We start from the raw sequence: 22983 nt of genomic DNA on the forward strand, positions 1-22983 counted from the left end.
CCGAATCATGGTTCCAAAAGGCATGGGTTTTGAAACCGGCACAAGTTTCGGGTGTTCACGATTTTAACATGCCTAGTATCGAGGGTCAACGGGAGGGACGACGACAACAAATATGGTACGACAGACGGGGCGTATAGGTCGAGGAGCTGGCGGTGGGGTGGACAGAGCTCTTGACGGCAAGTGCTATTTCAGAGACTATAGCATAGTAAATGCTCTCTTAACAGAGTCTAAGGACAGTCTTGGGAGACGGGTTCTGACCATCAACCCGTGTGCATCCTTTCCCGACGAACAGATTCCGATCGATGTCTCTGTATGTATTCGCATTCATCCACCATGACTTATGCATCCATGATGGATCCCAGAAATTGCGTTGATAGTACGCCATGCTTTGATAGGTTATGGCATGGAGCATACATGATTGTATACGCTCAAGTTTTTAATATGCGCGGGGTAATGAAATTCAAATTTGAATATGCCATAAGCGAACGAACTCAAATTTCTTGTTTATCAGAGGTTTGGAAAACTTCATCGTTCGTTGAATTTTGAGATGGGTGTCTCAGGAAGGCAATACATACTGCGCTTGTTCATTATTCATTTCTTTAGCTGCTTGGGATGGCTATGCAATCTTGCTGTCGCGCAGTCCGAGTTGGGTGAGGCTGTAACGGGGTCCGCTAATTTTCCCGATCTGGGATTCGCTATAGTGGGAAATTTTTTGGTATTTGTTACGAGCTTGTTAAGGGGAAGACTCGACCTGGAGCTGGGCGCCAGGGATGTTCTGGCAACCCTGAGAGGCCCCGAACTGTACCCGATAAATGCCGGGTTCGGACTGACTACCTGCGCGCAAAGTCCAGAACCAGAAAATCGATTTGCAAAGGCTTCTGTGGTAATGCTGTCATACAACCCGCCCAATTCATCGATGAAGCAATTTATGAAGTATATCTGCAATGCCTATAAGGTGGACTCTATTCTACTTCAATGTTTTCCTTTAAAATCTCAATCTGCTGAACTCCTTCCTGGGATCTGTAATTGCAAGCTTCAGGATGGTGGATCTGAATGCAAATGCATTGTATTCTGGAATGTGCAAGACATCGTAAAGGTGCTTGATCAACGGATGCCCGGAAGTCTTAAACGACTATCTGATTCCCTATGCTTACTGCCATCTCCAAACTGCCTAGAAAATGGTTGCCATGGGTGGAAGGAAGAAAGGAAGAAAGAAAAGCAGGCAGTGGATGAAATATTTGAGTATGTTTCCAAGGGAGCCATGGAAAAGGAGCATCCTTGCATCTGCATTCCCCTTTCTCCATCAGGCTATGATTACTGGACAAAGCTGCTGAACAGATCTTTCGGAGCTACGGGAGAATCTGACCGTGCTTACAGCACTGCGTCTTTAATAGTGCCAAGGTTAACATAGATCGCACTCAACCTTCTACTCACTGTTTGGTTCAGGGTCGATGGCTTCTCCAGCTCTCTTGTGGCAAGAAGAGCAATTAAAGATTATGTGGTAGATAGTAAGGGAAGTGGGTTTGCCGCCGGTGCTTTTCTAACAAATGGTATGGCCCAAAACAACTACAAGTGCCGGGTGTTGAACTTTAGAGGTACTCGTTTGGGCGTTAGAACCTTGTCCTATATAGTAGGATCTTTCAACCTCTTTTGCTCCATATTTTGGGTGCTCTTTGTTTCTCTGCAACCTACAAACATTGGAAAATGGTACGATATGGGCTCTGAATCGCCTTCCAAATACAGTGTTATTGTTGCCATATTGGTAGGCATTGGTATTGCTTTGGGCATGGACTGCTTACATTTGTATTTGAGTAAGCCAACCGTTAAGGTCGATGAACCCAAAGAGCCAACATCTACTGTTTCCCAAGAAGCAACAACAGGTAAGGGTTTGTTTGCTCCAATAATTAATGTTTGGCGTCGTGTTAAGGTTTGGTTTCAGCCGATGCTCCAGTTTTGCCTTCCTCTCCTGGTTTGCATTCATCCCATACTCCAGTTTTGGGGTCGTCTTAAGGTTTGCCTTCATCCCATACTCCAGTTTTGGGGTCGTCTTAAGGTTCAGGATTTGATACTCCAGTTTTGGGGTCGTCTTAAGGTTTGCCTTCATCCCATACTCCAGTTTTGGGGTCGTCTTAAGGTTCAGGATTTGATACTCCAGTTTTGGGGTCGTCTTAAGGTTTGCCTTCATCCCATACTCCAGTTTTGGGGTCGTCTTAAGGTTCGGGATTTAATACTCCAGTTTTGGGGTTTGAAGAAGCCTTTGCTGTGTCCAAAAGTTCTGGTTCGCGCGGTGATGGCTTTGGAATTGATATGTATTTTATGTGGTAGCTTGTTATAAGGAATTTTGGGCCCAAAATGTTTTGGTAGATGGGTATATGGTGCTTTACAAGTACTAGTTTGGGTAAAGTGGGCCACTGGAAGTTATCTTTTAGGCGAGTATCCACCAGAATATGATTCTCAATCTAAGGATGAGAATGGAATTCTGGTGTATTCCTCTGCATTCACTTATGATAATGGTATTCTTGTGTATTCATCTGCTTTCTGGCTCAATGCTCTTTTGGCAGGAGTCCGTTTAAGTGGCACTATGCCACAGATTTGAACTCACTGAGTTGAGTCAAATCCAAGTGTCCATTGAATATAAGTGTATTGTACTTGGGTTTATATAATTAATGAAATGATAAGTTGGTTATGGATTCTATTTATGATGAGTAATTAGTAATTATTAATTGTTTTGTTAGGGTAATTATTAATGATTTTTTTTTTTCTTCTTTTCTTCTGTTAATATCTATACTCTTCATCAAAGATGTATATACAAATTTTAATTATAAACAAATAAAATTGATTGAAAATTGACGGAGTTTTATATGTAATATTAATTATAGAAGTTACAAATTATTAATTATTATATTTGGTAGAAGATTTAAGGCTACAAGCAGAATTGACCTCATTATTTCTTATTAAAGAAATGCTTTAACACAACTAATTAAATTAACCCTCATAATTATATATATATATATATATATATATATATATATATAGTATTAATTATTAAATCTTCGAAAAAATTATGCTTTTATATTTATGTGAAGTGTTTAAAAAATAATAAGATAATTTTTTAAAAATAATAAACTGAAAAACAATAAAATATATTAATAAAATAAATATCATATGAAATAATCATTTCTATTAATGAAATTTAAAATAAGTGTTATAATAATTAATAGTTACTTATTCAATTAATCATTTTTTATTTAACATGTATGATGATAGATATTTGTAAGATTTGTTTTATAAAAGTGTTATAATAATTAATAGTTACTTATTCAATTAATCAATTTTTATTTAACATGTATGATGATAAATATTTTTAAGATTTGTTTTATATTCTTGAGTAGATGTTCAAGCTAATTTGAAAAAGTGTTATACTAATTGACAATTACTTATTTAACTGGTCATTTGTGGTTATATAGTGTATGAAGATAATATGACTTGTTTTGTATCCATAAATATATGTTAAAGAGTCAACATGATTATAACTCAATTTATTTACAGTTTATTTTTTTGAAGTTTTGATAATTATTCATCTAACATTTGGAGTTAAATTTTATGTGTGGAGATAAATAAGTGAGAAAACTTGTAAGTTTATAAAGTTACTATGAAAAATCCACAAAATAATACAGTGAATTTAGAAAATAATGTATGCGCAAAACATATCATAAATAACAAAATATTACAAGCAAGAACAATATTTATTACTAAAATTTGAAAAAAAATAGTATAATAATTAATAATTACTTATTTAATTAATTACTAATAATTTAATAGTATTGGAGAATAAATATCACTTAGCCTTGTTTGTATTTATAAATATATGTTAAAACATTTTAATGAATATGATTTATCTTTATACTCAGAGTATAATTATTTTCTAATTTATTCTCTTGGAGTTTCAATTAATGGCACTTTCAACATTTAGAATTAGATAACATAGGAGTGAATTTGTGAACATATTGTGAAATTACTTTAATAAAGTAGAAATTTATTATGTGTAAGATTGTTGATGAGAGAAAACCACTCACAAAGTAGTTCAAGTAAGATTTGAAATAAAAAACTAAAACTAAAATGTACACTTGAAAAGTTAATATATATAAAATTCAAAATGTGATATATATTTTTATTTTTTATATAAAAATTATTTACACTATTGACTCAACAAATTGTTATTCTATTAAACATAAATTTAATCATATTATAAATTATGTTAAAATCTTTTAACAAACTTAGAAAATATGTGTACACATATATGATGTGACATTGAAGTGAAACGGAAAATATAATCATGAGTAGTATGAAATAAAATCTACAAAACCCAAGAAAACCTTGTACTTGTGAAAACTACAAAACCATGAAAACCTTGTAATTGTTGGCATTTATTTTTTCTTTTGGTAGAAATGTTCAAGTTTAAAGAATTATAAGAAAAACCTCATAAACATGGTATCATGAACAATATACATGAAACTATATAAAAATAATAATACAAGTTAAAACAAATATATAACTCATATTTAAATATAAAAAATATTGGTTTTTGGATTAAAATCACAATTCCCTTAATACACTATAAATGACCTACTACAAATAATGCAAATAATGTTAGAGTGGATCTTAAGGAGGAAGAGTTTTGCATTAATATTACAAAACATTTAGAACAACATATTTATTTTCAATTTTAAAGATATTAATAATTTTTTATTTTTCTTTTATGATTTTTTTTGCAATTAATTTATTATTATTATTATTTATGTGAAGAATTTTAATTTAATATTTAAAATTGAATTATTTAACTAAAAGTGGGTAGGAAAATATCATGTTCGTGATAGTGATAGTGATAATGATTTCTCATTGTACTCTTAGTAATAGCTCAATGCACATATATTTAAACTCTAAGGACATCACTTAACATAAATATAACCATATTTTTAATCAATAAATGGTAATTTTATTAAGATACTAACGTTCTCATTGTTTATTCATTATCATAAGAAATTCCTAATGTGGTAGCATTAAAATAAAAAGCATAACACTAATAGAGCATACAATTGTCACATCAACACAAAGGTTTAGAGTGGGAAGCTCTATCACATCAAGAAAAACCCACTTTGAAAATCATCTTGATTAGATCACAAATAATATAGTATATGATTAGAGACGTGACCTTTATAACAAGTTACTATGACAGATATCTTTGTCCAAACCCAACAATTCATTATTCATCACATGATCACATATGACACTCATTTAACACTTACAATGTTGAGGATTCTTATGATACCTTAAATGCTTAAGGATCTTAGGACATTGAACCTAGGCCATTGAAAACACATAAGAGATTGAAGACATTAAGTAAAATTGGGAAACTGATGTTGTGTGATATGTAAACCATCATAGATATTGTTCTTTAGGATTTTATATAATATCCTAAGACTAAACCCACAATAAAGGGATTGGTCTTGACAAAAATAATAGGGAAATAAAAGGTTTGGTACTTGTGTGCTCTCCAAAATTCCAAATTATATTGAGAACCAAAATAACATTGAATGAGAAAGTCCTCAAAGAAAGAAAATGGAAGAGATACCCAATATTGGTTCCATGTTGATATCTCTCTTTGTGTATCCTAGAATATAAGAAAGTAAGTCATTTTTCTTGAGTGGTCACACCAAACTAATTCAAAATGTATTCTTAAATTCTTCTTAGAACAAAATCAATTTAGATATAATGAAAAGTGAGCCTAAAACCACAGTATAAAATCATCAAACAACATCATCATGAAAGATAGAGTTCTAGGGATGGGGGAGTGAGTGCTACACGTCATCTTGTCACCATTAGCACATGACCGCAAATCCAGATCTCTCACTATCCGATGAACTCTTGCAAGCAATCCCCTACAATGTTGGAATAAAAACCATTCTGAAAACAACAAGAATCTTGGATTACGTTGCTAAAAAACCAATTTTGAAAAAGTGTCACACTTTTCCTAGCAACTATCTGCGTAAATGCAATTTTAATGATTGTAGCCTACGTAATTTGTCGCACTATTCTCCATTAAAAAGTTTGATAACCTTTTAATGTAGGTAAAAATAAAAAGAAATTTCTAGAAGCCTTGTTGGGGAATATTATCTCAACAAGAAGGATGTGAGCCCCTACCTATTTGAGCCTCATCCCATGGTTTATGAATCTATTCCCTCTCATTATGGAACCCTAATCCCCATATTTGTGGATCTTATCCTTAGAAAGAGGATCTCTAACCCTCTCCTCTTGTCTTATAAATTCACTAATAAACCATAGGGAAAATGGTTGACTTTTGATGTAAACTTATGTTGTCAATTTGAGGTTGAAATCTTGTCACTTAAGGGAGGATTGGAGACTATTGGAAGGAGATTTTCCAACATCAAGGCTAGGTTGTATCAATCCTTTTCATTCAATCATAATACAAAAAAGTATTTCTTTCTCACTATATTTTCCATTGGATCTAATATATTGGATGTTTACTTTCATTTTCCATTGGTTATGATATTAAGTACTAGTCTCCTTGATCGCTAGTATAGGTTGTATTGAATCATTTATACATCATATGCCTTTAATCCTTTCTTTGTTATTGTGTTTGTAGGTTTGAATTCTGAGCATTGGGAAGTTGCATCAAACCATAGTGAGGATCTTCATCAGGCATTTCGTTTGAAAGGTATGGATTTAATACTTCATTGCTCTTGCTTATTATTTAATATAAATGGACCTAGGGAAACTAGTTTTCTTGCTTGTTACTAGATTTTGTCATTGAGTCTAGGGAGATCTTTCCTTTTCCATAAGACGAGATTTGTTCGCCTAACAAATTGGTGACCATAATGGGGAATTTTTTTGTTCTTCTGTATGCCTTCTTGTGTTCTCTAATTATATTCCACTACCTTGATTAACTGTATTTAGATGCTTGAAAAGTTAATTTTTTGGATCTGTGGCTACATTTTTTAATTTTATTTATTTTTATCGATTGTCATGATTTTCTGTTTAGCAGCACTAGAGCGATAGTTTGGAAATTTAATATTAGCAATAATGCGACACCACACTGGTATTAATAGCTTACTTGTGACACACTCAAAAAATTTGAATAAGATGGGGTTTTTTCCATTTGGGTTTGAAGAATTTTTCTTGTTATGATTTCTTGGGTCTATTTACATTATGAAGAAGTCAATTGTATTTTGATTTGATGTTTTGGATGCTCATTTTGAAAAATTACTTATCTTTGCAAACTAGGGTTTAGAGTTTGATCTGTTGACTTATCAAAATAAAGGTTGGTCATTGTTGGGTTAGTGCGAGTCTTACTTCCTTCTCTCAATAGGTCAAATTAAATACTTATGTATACATGCTTCCAAAGACTCATTAGCATAGGTGAAAAGTTAGAGTTTTTCAAAGCGAGAACTTTTGATCACAATTGGTTGTTTTTATTGAATTGAAAAGAATAGTGATTATTCCTTTTTTATAAAACAACACTGAATTCTGCTTACAGTGATTTGATACTCATTACATCAATTTGAAATTATTATTTTTAAGAGTTTGTTGGTTTTCTCTTTAGTATTTTGAAGTTTAGGGTTTTTTGTGATTGAAAAGAGATTTTTGCTATTATTGTGTTATTTGATGAATTGAAATCTGAAAGTGAAATTTCTACATTTGGTGAAAAGAAATGTGGTGAAAGTTGATTTTTTGCATTTTGTTGGAATGCCAAAATAACTTTATCCTTCCCATAGATAGAATTTCATTTAATTAAAGAATACATTTTCTCATATTGGCTGCATTAGATTAGAATTGAAATATTTATACCATTTACATCACATAATATTAAATCAACTTTAATGAAAAGAGGAACTTGAAAATCAATCAAACATTAAATCAACTGAACATTAGTGTGGTTATAGGTTAGAAGATGTTTTGATGTTTATAAACATAAAATTTGTCTTTAATTTTCTGTGTTACATTTTGTGGGTAGTAATTATTCCATGTACCTAAGTATATAGGATCATTCTCCGTGTACCCTTAGGTATATTAGATGGCGCTACTCATATAAAAATTATATCAGAACGCTACTTATTGTATAGGACATAGTAAAAGAAATTAATATAGACTTAGCTTCCACGTACTCTCGAGTATATCGGAAGACCCCCTCTAGGTTGCATACCATCCATAGCTAACCGAGTCGGTCTCCCTGTCATCTGTGATACACTAAACACAACATTCACGGACATTGCCTACATGTACTGGAAACAATATTCCGTAGTTCACAAGGGCTTGGTAGTCCTTTTATACCTAGTTACCCATTTATTTGATTTTGGTTATTTAATTAGTTGATTAAAATTTGGAACAAATCTTTAATAAAATTCACTATGGCAGAATTACCAAGACATTCACATAGAATGTGAGGTTTACCCTCTTAATACACACCTGGTCAATTGGAACAAATCAATGAACAAAAATTAAAATCAGTAGAATCTGGAACATCAAACCAACCTGAAACATCGGGTGTTGCAGAACTTTAAACGACAAAATCTGAAGTAACCCAACTACAAAGGATAGAATTAGAGATAGTTCAATCTGAACCTAAAGTTATTGAAACCCTAGGACTTGAGATGATTCAGGGTGAATCAGATATCAATAGAAATTTACAAACATAATTTACCAAAATAAACATTGAAGAACCTGAATAAGACATTTTTGAACCTAAGTCACCTTCAGTTGATATAACTCCTAGACCTCTACAAGTTGCATCTAAAAGAAATATTATTACAACTGGTCTACCTCCCGATCTTCTATGTATTAAAAATATTACTGAAGGAGAAGAGGAAAATATTTTATATCCTCTTCTTACTACTGGTGATTAGTTAATTTTTTAAGGTCTTCCTTTTGAACCTTTTTTACTAGATCCTTGGTATTCAAATCCATTAAAAAATTTAGGTAAAGGCATTCCTCATTTACAAACTCCTTTTGATTTTACACCTAGGAGAATCATGTCAGAAGCTTCTCCTGTAAGTCAAACTTCATCTTTTCAAATGAGTAGACCACTTAGCAGAGATTACGGTCGCCCATTGATGATTCATGGTTTGTTCAGTTCAGAGACAGCCAATTTCTTCATTGCATAGACTGTTCTGATAATCAGATTCAATACAAAGTGCTTGATGTCACTCTGTTTTCCTGTAATAGGCAAGCTATTGGTAAGTAGTTAACATTTTTTGTTTGCTATACAGTTACAAGATGAGACAATGGGCAATGCCATTGTTGAATGGCTGAAATTTCTTTATGTTCATAATTTGTTACAGGGTTTTGTGCGCTGGCCGAAGGGTCTATGTTCCTTTCTTCTATAAAACTCCACTAAAGTGGGATTTTAGATCGATTCTGGTTACTGCACCACCATGAATTTCCCAAAGAGTGGAACAGCTGATTTAAACAAGTATGCTCACAAATTTGCTCAAAATAAACAAAAATCCGAGGCATGGGATTTGCACGATACTGACCCAGTTTCCGTATATGCGCACATCTTCCGTATATGCCCAGTTTCTGTATATGCGCACATCTTCCGTATATGCCCAGTTTCCGTATATGCGGACATCTTCCGTATATGCCCAGTTTCCGTATATGCGCAGATGTGGGCATATACGGAAGATGTGCGCATATACGGAAACTGGGCATATACGGAAGATGTCCGCATATACGGAAACTGGGCATATACGGAAGATGTGCGCATATACGGAAACTGGGCATATACGGAAGATGTGCGCATATACGGAAACTGGGCATATACGGAAGATGTTCGCATATACGGAAACTGGGCATATACGGAAGATGTGCGCATATACGGAAACTGGGCATATACGGAAGATGTGTGCATATACGGAAACTGGGCATATACGGAAGATGTCCGCATATACGGAAACTGGGCATATACGGAAGATGTGCGCATATACGGAAACTGGGCATATACGGAAGATGTGCGCATATACGGAAACTGGGCATATACGGAAGATGTGCGCATATACGAAAACTGGGCATATACGGAAACTGGGCATATACGGAAGATGTGCGCATATACGGAAACTGGGCATATACGGAAGATGTGCGCATATACGGAAACTGGGCATATACGGAAGATGTGCGCATATACGGAAGATGTGCATATACGGAAACTGGGCATATACGGAAGATGTGCGCATATACGGAAGATGCCGCATATACGGAAACTGGGCATATACGGAAGATGTCCGCATATACGGAAACTGGGCATATACGGAAGATGTGCGCATATACGGAAACTGGGCATATACGGAAACTGGGCATATACGGAAGATGTGCGCATATACGGAAACTGGGCATATACGGAAGATCTGGGCATATACGGAAACTGAGCATATACGGAAGATCTGGGCATATATGGAAACTGGGCATATACGGAAACTGGGCATATACGGAAGATGTCCGCATATACGGAAACTGGGCATATACGGAAGATGTGCGCATATACGGAAACTGGGCATATACGGAAGATGTGCGCATATACGGAAACTGGGCATATACGGAAGATGTGTGCATATAAGGAAACTGGGCATATACGGAAGATGTGAGCATATACGGAAACTGGGCATATACGGAAGATGTGCGCATATACGGAAACTGGGCATATACGGAAGATGTGGGAATATACAGAAGATGTGCGCATATACGGAAACTGGGCATATACGGAAGATGTGTGCATATACGGAAACTGGGCATATACGGAAGATGTGCGCATATACGGAAACTGGGCATATACGGAAGATGTGTGCATATACGGAAACTGGGCATATACGGAAGATGTGTGCATACACGGAAACTGGGCATATACGGAAGATGTGCGCATATACGGAAACTGGGCATATACGGAAACTGGGCATATACGGAAGATGTGCGCATATACGGAAACTGGGCATATACGGAAGATGTGCGCATATACGGAAACTGGGCATATACGGAAGATGTGCATATACGGAAACTGGGCATATACGGAAGATGTGCGCATATACAGAAACTGGGCATATACGGAAGATGTGCGCATATACGGAAACTAGGCATATACGGAAGATGTGCGCATATACGGAAACTGGGCATATACGGAAGATGTCCGCATATACGGAAACTGGGCATATACGGAAGATGTGCGCATATACGGAAACTGGGCATATACGGAAGATGTGCGCATATACGGAAACTGGGCATATACGGAAGATCTGGGCATATACGGAAACTGGGCATATATGGAAGATCTGGGAATATACAGAAACTGGGCATATATGGAAACTAGGCATATACGGAAGATGTGCGCATATACGGAAACTGGGCATATACGGAAGATGTGCACATATACAGAAACTGGGCATATACGGAAGATGTGTGCATATGCGGAAACTGGGTGTATACGGAAACTGGGCATATACGGAAGATGTGTGCATATACGGAAACTGGGCATATACGGAAGATGTGAGCATATACGGAAACTGGGCATATACGGAAGATGTGCGCATATACGGAAACTGGGCATATACGGAAACTGGGCATATACGGAAGATGTGGGAATATACGGAAGATGTGCGCATATATGGAAACTGGGCATATACGGAAGATGTGTGCATATACGGAAACTGGGCATATACGGAAGATGTGCGCATATACGGAAACTGGGCATATACGGAAGATGTGTGCATATACGGAAACTGGGCATATACGGAAGATGTGTGCATACACGGAAACTGGGCATATACAGAAGATGTGCGCATATACGGAAACTGGGCATATACGGAAGATGTGCGCATATACAGAAACTAAACTGGGCATATACGGAAGATGTGCGCATATACGGAAACTGGGCATATACGGAAGATGTGCGCATATACGGAAACTAGGCATATACGGAAGATGTGCGCATATACAGAAACTGGGCATATACGGAAGATGTGCGCATATACGGAAACTGGGCATATACGGAAGATGTGATGCATCTAAATCAAGATGTTGCAAGAAGATTCTCATCCTTACCTTCCAATTTGTATAATTTGAGCCATTCAAAAATGGAACTCCAACTAAGGTAATCAGGTCCTAGTTCTCCATGATCCTTGATCTTCCTTCTAACTATTAAACTGATCCTGAAGGAGGCTAGCTTCAATACAATTTTTTAGAAACAATGGAAACTAGGACACTACTATGAGGGGGGATGAATTAGTAGTGTGGCCAAATTATACAATTCTTCACAAATTTCACTTTTTAATCACTTTAACAATTTTTCATGGATCAACAACACAACTCAATCATGTAGAACATAACATCATAAACCTCAAGCACATGAACTACATATACACAAGACGCTAATCTTCTTTTTATTACAATCTTCAACTTGATTACATCATGGCCCCATAAGCTACCACGTGTAGGTTTATCAGTTGCTACTACTAGGAACTTCAATCTCGTCCATTAGCCTCATGAAGGTTGCAGGAGCATTCATCAATCCGAAAACACAAGGGCTCGAAGAGAGTTGAATTGCCCCCCTGATAAGAGTAACGTTATGAATGTTACAAAATCACAAGGGCTAATCAAACAGAATAGTAACGTGATTGGTGCCCGCAGAATGAAACCTGATTAGGGCATCTGTCGAAACAGAACCAAGCGATTGTGCTGGAAAAGATCAAGAGATGCTTCCGCACCTCCAATTTGGGGGTAATGAAATTCAAATTTGAATTCATTCTGGAAAATCAACCCCGCCCTCATTTCCTTCAAAAACCCAAACCTCTATGCGAACCATGCCCATTATCGATTTCGTCAGTTGATCAGGGAGAGCTCCGACATGATGCCCTGTACAGATAACAGGGTCTCCTCAGCTCGCTTGTTGCCGAAGCACATACACAGAACAATGCATAAGAACGTGGTTCGAAACTGGTACACGATACAAACCGCTCCAACTGCTGCCCCACATCTGTTTCCTCACTGGCTTTATATCGCCTGCCCCCAAGATCTTGTCCAGGCAGAAGAATAGAAGCCCAAAATTCTCGTTGCCATGGAAGGGAAGTGCAGGATCTGTGCTATTGGAGAAATAGCGCTCTTTAAATGTTTCGAAGTTTTCTCCATCGCTACACGCCTCAAATAGGTTTGCAGCGGGATCTTAATTTCTAACGTTATAGAGCTATATATATTATATCAAAAGTTTTTGGTGTTTGGGATGGGTTTGCAACTGGATCTTAATTTCTAACGTTCTAGAGAGCTATATATTATATCAAAAGTTTTTGGTGTTTGGAATGGATTTGCAGTAGTCTTATTAGTGTTATATACAGATCTGGAATATTTGCGAAATATAGATTTTTAAATCTGTTATATTTTAAAGTTTTTGTTAAATTTAGGGAAATTATTTTTTTGTCTAAATCTTAAATTTTGTTGTTTAAAATTAGTTTTTAATTATATATAGATTGTTCAAAGCCTTTGAAACATTTAGATAACTAGTAAAGAGTTTACAACTCAAATTTGTGATTTTCTTAATTTTAAATAAATTAAATCAGAAAATATATCAAAAATCACATATAACAGAGACTATGACTATATTATATCAATTTTTTTTTGCATCATCTTGTCCACAAGCATTGTCATATATTTACTGAATTTTGTTGATATTTCGAGGTATATATTGTGACGCCCACAAAATTAGGGTATATTTCTGAAATTTCAAAAGAAAATTGTTAAATTTAAGCTAAATTTTTGTTTTTGTCTATATCTTAAATTTTATTATTTAAAATAAAAATTTAAAATAAGCTTGTGATTATATGTAGATTTTGAGAAATCTTTGAAACATTTAGATAATAAAAAATTTATGACTCAAATTTGTGATTTTCAAAATTTTAAATAAATTAAACCAAAAAGATATATCAAAATTCACGAGACTACCGCTATATTGTATCAAAAAATTTGCACCATCTGGTCCATGATCCACCGTCCACAGGCATTGTGATATATTTCTTGAGTTTCGCTGATATTTCGAGGTATATATTCTTATGTGTTTACATTAACCCTGCCCAGAGAATTGTGGTATACTTCTGAAGTTTCGCTACTACATGTTGCTTACTATTTCGGAATAAACAGTCATGAGGAAGAAATAATGAAATGTGTGTAGCAATTCTTTAAAGATTAGGAAAACGGGCAAAAGGTTCAACCTTTTCGGCTCCGTCACTTCCCCGACCCCGCCCATGTTCAACTTATCATTTGAATGCGTTTGGGATCTTGCATGGAAAATTCGAAGGAACAGGCCCCTCGCACATTATATGGAGGGTTTCTTGCTCAAAATCTTTCACTCAATGCCTGTCAATATTTTTAGGGGATGCATGAATTTTACGGTTTTGGTTTTAAGTGATGTACTGTTTTAAGTGATGTACTGTGTCATCAAACATGGACTTTTTCTCTAGGTTTAGTTTTAATGAATGTTTTTGGAATTGTATGAGAATTGCTCATTGGTTAGTTTGGGTATGTGATAACAATAAATTTTATAATGTCTTCTATATATATTTTCTTAAAAAATATGTTTATGATTTTAATCATATTAATGTTTATAATTTTAATCATGTAATTGATTAAATGTGGTCTAAGTGGATCTTTTCAATCGAGAACCACAATGTGTTCTACGAAAAAAGAGATACTAATTTAAAACGAAACCATTGTGCATTTTAGAGTACAATGGAAGCATTATGAAGCACAAGATGCCACTTGGGAAGCATTATTTGTTTTATTCCTATATTGGTTTTGCAAGAGGTACAATACTAAGGACAATGTTTCTTTTCTTTAAGGGGTAGGGTATTGTGACATTTTTTTTTTTTTTTTTTTGTTGATTTTTTGTAATTAATGACAAATAATGTTAGGGTGTTAGCATTGATGTTATGAGTTGAAAGTTTATTATGAGATGTAATATTTTGTTTTATTAATAAAATATATTAGAATTAAACAAGAGAGACAACCAATAGATTATGATGCTTTGAGAGTAAAATATATACCTTGAATTAATAATTCCATTAATGTGATGATTGAGAAGATGAAGGGTCAATATGTGTTTATAAAATGGAGAAAAGCAAAGGAGAAGAATTCTTTTTCCTTTTTATTTTGAGAATTAATATATTATTATTCTCATACACTCATTTTCTCCCTATGAATCAAAAATTTGAATTGGAATGAAAATTGGTGACATGTTTTGTAATAGAAGTTGAATGTGTTGTAGTGTTTTTCCTTTGGACTAGATGGCTCTAAGGACTATGTGGCACAAAGAGCACTAAAGAAGGGAAGGCCGAGGGACTACATAGGTCATAGGAGGACTCCCTTGTGTTGTGCAGACTTTCATTTTCATTTGTGAATTTCTATGGGCTTGGTCAATGAATGGAAAGGAAAAACACTTAGATTCTCTCTTGTGTGTGGAGAAGAGTAGCCCTGAAAATCCTTGATTTTATTTTTTTATCTCAGGGCTTCAAGATCTAGCTTGAGGGTGATCAACTATGAGAAAGGTTGTAGCATAGCTAAGCCCATATTTGGTGGCTCACCCTTCTTCAGTTCCAAATTGTAAAATACTTGAGTCTAAATAAGTATCTCTTATGAAAGATTATTTAATTTCTCTTTTGAACAAGTTTATATGTACATACATTTACTTTCCAAAAAATTTATCATGGTTGTAGATTTTATATTATTTGGTTGTAGCTTTTTATATGTATTAGATTTTCTAAAGTCACTATTTGAGGAAGATAGGCTTCCTAAATTCTTCTTTAAACATGTCATGTTTCCATTTCTACTATAAATTTTCTTTTGGGAGGTTCAAGGAGCTGAAATTTGGACCATTGTGAGGGAAAACCACACTAATCCTCTTGTCCAATTTTTAGATCTTGCTTCATGATTTTTTAGAAAATACGATTAGAGGGAGTTTACATCAAAAGTCAACCATTTTCCCTATGGTTTATTAGTGAATTTATAAGACAAGAGGAGAGGGTTAGAGATCCTCTTTCTAAGGATAAGATCCACAAATATGGGGATTAGGGTTCCATAATGAGAGGGAATAGATTCATAAACCATGGGATGAGGCTCAAATAGGTAGGGGCTCACATCCTTCTTGTTGAGATAATATTCCCCAACAAGGCTTCTAGAAATTTCTTTTTATTTTTACCTACATTAAAAGGTTATCAAACTTTTTAATGGAGAATAGTGCGACAAATTACGTAGGCTACAATCATTAAAATTGCATTTACGCAGATAGTTGCTAGGAAAAGTGTGACACTTTTTCAAAATTGGTTTTTTAGCAACGTAATCCAAGATTCTTGTTGTTTTCAGAATGGTTTTTATTCCAACATTGTAGGGGATTGCTTGCAAGAGTTCATCGGATAGTGAGAGATCTGGATTTGCGGTCATGTGCTAATGGTGACAAGATGACGTGTAGCACTCACTCCCCCATCCCTAGAACTCTATCTTTCATGATGATGTTGTTTGATGATTTTATACTGTGGTTTTAGGCTCACTTTTCATTATATCTAAATTGATTTTGTTCTAAGAAGAATTTAAGAATACATTTTGAATTAGTTTGGTGTGACCACTCAAGAAAAATGACTTACTTTCTTATATTCTAGGATACACAAAGAGAGATATCAACATGGAACCAATATTGGGTATCTCTTCCATTTTCTTTCTTTGAGGACTTTCTCATTCAATGTTATTTTGGTTCTCAATATAATTTGGAATTTTGGAGAGCACACAAGTACCAAACCTTTTATTTCCCTATTATTTTTGTCAAGACCAATCCCTTTATTGTGGGTTTAGTCTTAGGATATTATATAAAATCCTAAAGAACAATATCTATGATGGTTTACATATCACACAACATCAGTTTCCCAATTTTACTTAATGTCTTCAATCTCTTATGTGTTTTCAATGGCCTAGGTTCAATGTCCTAAGATCCTTAAGCATTTAAGGTATCATAAGAATCCTCAACATTGTAAGTGTTAAATGAGTGTCATATGTGATCATGTGATGAATAATGAATTGTTGGGTTTGGACAAAGATATCTGTCATAGTAACTTGTTATAAAGGTCACGTCTCTAATCATATACTATATTATTTGTGATCTAATCAAGATGATTTTCAAAGTGGGTTTTTCTTGATGTGATAGAGCTTCCCACTCTAAACCTTTGTGTTGATGTGACAATTGTATGCTCTATTAGTGTTATGCTTTTTATTTTAATGCTACCACATTAGGAATTTCTTATGATAATGAATAAACAATGAGAACGTTAGTATCTTAATAAAATTACCATTTATTGATTAAAAATATGGTTATATTTATGTTAAGTGATGTCCTTAGAGTTTAAATATATGTGCATTGAGCTATTACTAAGAGTACAATGAGAAATCATTATCACTATCACTATCACGAACATGATATTTTCCTACCCACTTTTAGTTAAATAATTCAATTTTAAATATTAAATTAAAATTCTTCACATAAATAATAATAATAATAAATTAATTGCAAAAAAAATCATAAAAGAAAAATAAAAAATTATTAATATCTTTAAAATTGAAAATAAATATGTTGTTCTAAATGTTTTGTAATATTAATGCAAAACTCTTCCTCCTTAAGATCCACTCTAACATTATTTGCATTATTTGTAGTAGGTCATTTATAGTGTATTAAGGGAATTGTGATTTTAATCCAAAAACCAATATTTTTTATATTTAAATATGAGTTATATATTTGTTTTAACTTGTATTATTATTTTTATATAGTTTCATGTATATTGTTCATGATACCATGTTTATGAGGTTTTTCTTATAATTCTTTAAACTTGAACATTTCTACCAAAAGAAAAAATAAATGCCAACAATTACAAGGTTTTCATGGTTTTGTAGTTTTCACAAGTACAAGGTTTTCTTGGGTTTTGTAGATTTTATTTCATACTACTCATGATTATATTTTCCGTTTCACTTCAATGTCACATCATATATGTGTACACATATTTTCTAAGTTTGTTAAAAGATTTTAACATAAGTTATAATATGATTAAATTTATGTTTAATAGAATAACAATTTGTTGGGTCAATAGTTTAAATATTTTCTATATAAAAAATAAAAATATATATCAAATTTTGAATTTTATATATATTAACTTTTCAAGTGTACATTTTAGTTTTAGTTTTTTATTTCAAACCTTACTTGAACTACTTTGTGAGTGGTTTTCTCTCATCAACAATCTTACACATAATAAATTTCTACTTTATTAAAGTAATTTCACAACATGTTCACAAATTCACTGATATGTTATCTAATTCTAAATGTTGAAAGTGCCATTAATTGAAACTCCAAGAGAATAAATTAGAAAAGAATTATACTTTGAGTATAAAGATAAATCATGTTCATTAAAATGTTTTAACATATATTTATAAATACAAACAAGGCTAAGTGATATTTATTCTCCAATACTATTAAATTATTAGTAATTAATTAAATAAGTAATTATTAATTATTATACTATTTTTTTTCAAATTTTAGTAATAAATATTGTTCTTGCTTGTAATATTTTGTTATTTATGATATGTTTTGCGAATACATTATTTTCTAAATTCACTGTATTATTTTGTGGATTTTTCATAGTAACTTTATAAACTTACAAGTTTTCTCACTTATTTATCTCCACACATAAAATTTAACTCCAAATGTTAGATGAATAATTATCAAAACTTCAAAAAAATAAACTGTAAATAAATTGAGTTATAATCATGTTGACTCTTTAACGTATATTTATGGATACAAAACAAGTCATATTATCTTCATACACTATATAACCACAAATGACCAGTTAAATAAGTAATTGTCAATTAGTATAACACTTTTTCAAATTAGCTTGAACATCTACTCAAGAATATAAAACAAATCTTAAAAATATTTATCATCATACATGTTAAATAAAAATTGATTAATTGAATAAGTAACTATTAATTATTATAACACTTTTATAAAACAAATCTTACAAATATCTATCATCATACATGTTAAATAAAAAATGATTAATTGAATAAGTAACTATTAATTATTATAACACTTATTTTAAATTTCATTAATAGAAATGATTATTTCATATGATATTTATTTTATTAATATATTTTATTGTTTTTCAGTTTATTATTTTTAAAAAATTATCTTATTATTTTTTAAACACTTCACATAAATATAAAAGCATAATTTTTTCGAAAATTTAATAATTAATACTTATATATATATATATATATATATATATATATATATATATATATATATATATATATATATATATATATATATATATATATAAATTATGAGGGTTAATTTAATTAGTTGTGTTAAAGCATTTCTTTAATAAGAAATAATGAGGTCAATTCTGCTTGTAGCCTTAAATCTTCTACCAAATATAATAATTAATAATTTGTAACTTCTATAATTAATATTACATATAAAACTCCGTCAATTTTCAATCAATTTTATTTGTTTATAATTAAAATTTGTATATACATCTTTGATGAAGAGTATAGATATTAACAGAAGAAAAGAAGAAAAAAAAAATCATTAATAATTACCCTAACAAAACAATTAATAATTACTAATTACTCATCATAAATAGAATCCATAACCAACTTATCATTTCATTAATTATATAAACCCAAGTACAATACACTTATATTCAATGGACACTTGGATTTGACTCAACTCAGTGAGTTCAAATCTGTGGCATAGTGCCACTTAAACCGGACTCCTGCCAAAAGAGCATTGAGCCAGAAAGCAGATGAATACACAAGAATACCATTATCATAAGTGAATGCAGAGGAATACACCAGAATTCCATTCTCATCCTTAGATTGAGAATCATATTCTGGTGGATACTCGCCTAAAAGATAACTTCCAGTGGCCCACTTTACCCAAACTAGTACTTGTAAAGCACCATATACCCATCTACCAAAACATTTTGGGCCCAAAATTCCTTATAACAAGCTACCACATAAAATACATATCAATTCCAAAGCCATCACCGCGCGAACCAGAACTTTTGGACGCAGCAAAGGCTTCTTCAAACCCCAAAACTGGAGTATTAAATCCCGAACCTTAAGACGACCCCAAAACTGGAGTATGGGATGAAGGCAAACCTTAAGACGACCCCAAAACTGGAGTATCAAATCCTGAACCTTAAGACGACCCCAAAACTGGAGTATGGGATGAAGGCAAACCTTAAGACGACCCCAAAACTGGAGTATCAAATCCTGAACCTTAAGACGACCCCAAAAATGGAGTATGGGATGAAGGCAAACCTTAAGACGACCCCAAAACTGGAGTATGGGATGAATGCAAACCAGGAGAGGAAGGCAAAACTGGAGCATCGGCTGAAACGAAACCTTAACACGACACCAAACATTAATTATTGGAGCAAACAAACCCTTACCTGCTGTTGCTTCTTGGGAAACAGTGGATGTTGGCTCTTTGGGTTCATCGACCTTAACGGTTGGGTTACTCAAATACAAATGTAAGCAGTCCATGCCCAAAGCAATACCAATGCCTACCAATATGGCAACAATAACACTGTATTTGGAAGGCGGTTCAGAGCCCATATCGTACCATTTTCCAATGTTTGTAGGTTGCAGAGAAACAAAGAGCACCCAAAATATGGAGCAAAAGAGGTTGAAAGATCCTACTATATAGGACAAGGTTCTAACGCCCAAACGAGTACCTCTAAAGTTCAACACCCGGCACTCGTAGTTGTTTTGGGTCATACCATTTGTTAGAAAAGCACCGGCGGCAAACCCACTTCCCTTACTATCTACCACATAATCTTTAATTGCTCTTCTTGCCACAAGAGAGCTGGAGAAGCCATCGACCCTGAACCAAACAGTGAGTAGAAGGTTGAGTGCGATCTATGTTAACCTTGGCACTATTAAAGACGCAGTGCTGTAAGCACGGTCAGATTCTCCCGTAGCTCCGAAAGATCTGTTCAGCAGCTTTGTCCAGTAATCATAGCCTGATGGAGAAAGGGGAATGCAGATGCAAGGATGCTCCTTTTCCATGGCTCCCTTGGAAACATACTCAAATATTTCATCCACTGCCTGCTTTTCTTTCTTCCTTTCTTCCTTCCACCCATGGCAACCATTTTCTAGGCAGTCTGGAGATGGCAGTAAGCATAGGGAATCAGATAGTCGTTTAAGACTTCCGGGCATCCGTTGATCAAGCACCTTTACGATGTCTTGCACATTCCAGAATACAATGCATTTGCATTCAGATCCACCATCCTGAAGCTTGCAATTACAGATCCCAGGAAGGAGTTTAGCAGATTGAGATTTTAAAGGAAAACATTGAAGTAGAATAGAGTCCACCTTATAGGCATTGCAGATATACTTCATAAATTGCTTCATCGATGAATTGGGCGGGTTGTATGACAACATTACCACAGAAGCCTTTGCAAATCGATTTTCTGGTTTTGGACTTTGCGCGCAGGTAGTCAGTCCGAACCCGGCATTTATCGGGTACAGTTCGGGGCCTCTCAGGGTTGCCAGAACATCCCTGGCGCCTAGCTCCAGGTCGAGTCTTCCCTTAACAAGCTCGTAACAAATACCAAAAAATTTCCCACTATAGCGAATCCCAGATCGGGAAAATTAGCGGACCCCGTTACAGCCTCACCCAACTCGGACTGCGCGACAGCAAGATTGCATAGCCATCCCAAGCAGCTAAAGAAATGAATAATGAACAAGCGCAGTATGTATTGCCTTACTGAGACACCCATCTCAAAATTCAACGAACGATGAAGTTTTCCAAACCTCTGATAAACAAGAAATTTGAGTTCGTTCGCTTATGGCATATTCAAATTTGAATTTCATTACCCCGCTCATAATTTAAAAACTTGAGCGTATACAATCATGTATGCTCCATGCCAAAACCTATCAAAGCATGGCGTACTATCAACGCAATTTCTGGGATCCATCATGGATGCATAAGTCATGGTGGATGAATGCGAATACATACAGAGACATCGATCGGAATCTGTTCGTCGGGAAAGGATGCACACGGGTTGACAGTCAGAACCCGTCTCCCAAGACTGTCCTTAGACTCTGTTAAGAGAGCATTTACTATGCTATAGTCTTCTGAAATAGCACTTGCCGCTCTTGACAGGGAGGCGGAGTCAAGGGCGTACAACATGTGTCATGGTGGTTGCAGGACAATACGACGGAATCACGCAGCGATTAGCACGATGATAGTGTCGGTCGAGGGCCCAACCGTCAAGGTAGGCAACGTGGGATAAGAAATTGTCGGGATAGGAAGATGCGACAGAGTGGGAGAGCGAGCGGTGGGGAAGTAAATGAACAACGAGGAGAGGTTGAACAAAAAGGGAGAAGTCTGATGGAAGACAGAGAATTGTTTCCAAGGCTTTGATACCACTGGAACATTTATTTTATTCATTGGAGTTCACAAATCTCAAACACATTGATGTGCATAATAATTTATATATATATTATTCAATAATGGATGATTTACAAGACCTTGGGCGGTTCTCCTTTATAGGAGTTGATTGACCACAAGGTTAAGACACGACCTTTGACATAAGTGCCCTTTCATAATAAATTGGGCAATTTTAATTTAATTTAATTAATTTATTAATTGTTAATTAATGTCTATTTGTTATTATTTAATTATTTATTTTAATATATTATATAGTTATGAATATTTTATTTATAACATGTTTTTCGGACGATGGGCATACGCAGTACTTATTGGAGTTTTTGATGATGCAGATCAACGATTTTGCCTTGGAGACTCTTGCCATCTGATTCTTCTCATAATGTTGATTTGGGTGGTATGTGGAGCATCCCATGGGCCGTCACAGTTTGTGAGAAATGTGCAGT

General features: G+C 34.1%; 1 protein-coding gene and 1 pseudogene across 1 annotated transcript; one reads left to right on the plus strand and one right to left on the minus strand.

The window, feature by feature from the left end:
- The first annotated feature begins 487 nt into the window (after nt 1-487).
- Nucleotides 488-1809, plus strand: LOC149238653 (uncharacterized). Its single transcript, XM_089367016.1, has one exon. The coding sequence runs from the start codon at nt 548-550 to the stop codon at nt 1409-1411; it is 864 nt and encodes a 287-aa protein (XP_089223142.1). The 5' UTR covers nt 488-547; the 3' UTR covers nt 1412-1809.
- A 17958-nt stretch (nt 1810-19767) lies between these two features.
- LOC149238654 (uncharacterized) lies at nt 19768-22279 on the minus strand (annotated as a pseudogene).
- Between the last annotated feature and the right edge of the window lie 704 nt (nt 22280-22983).

The sequence above is a fragment of the Pinus tabuliformis genome, chromosome 8, assembly GCF_031772625.1.
Source record: "Pinus tabuliformis cultivar Carrire ecotype Pingquan chromosome 8, CPIR1, whole genome shotgun sequence".
NCBI classification, from domain to species: domain Eukaryota; kingdom Viridiplantae; phylum Streptophyta; class Pinopsida; order Pinales; family Pinaceae; genus Pinus; species Pinus tabuliformis.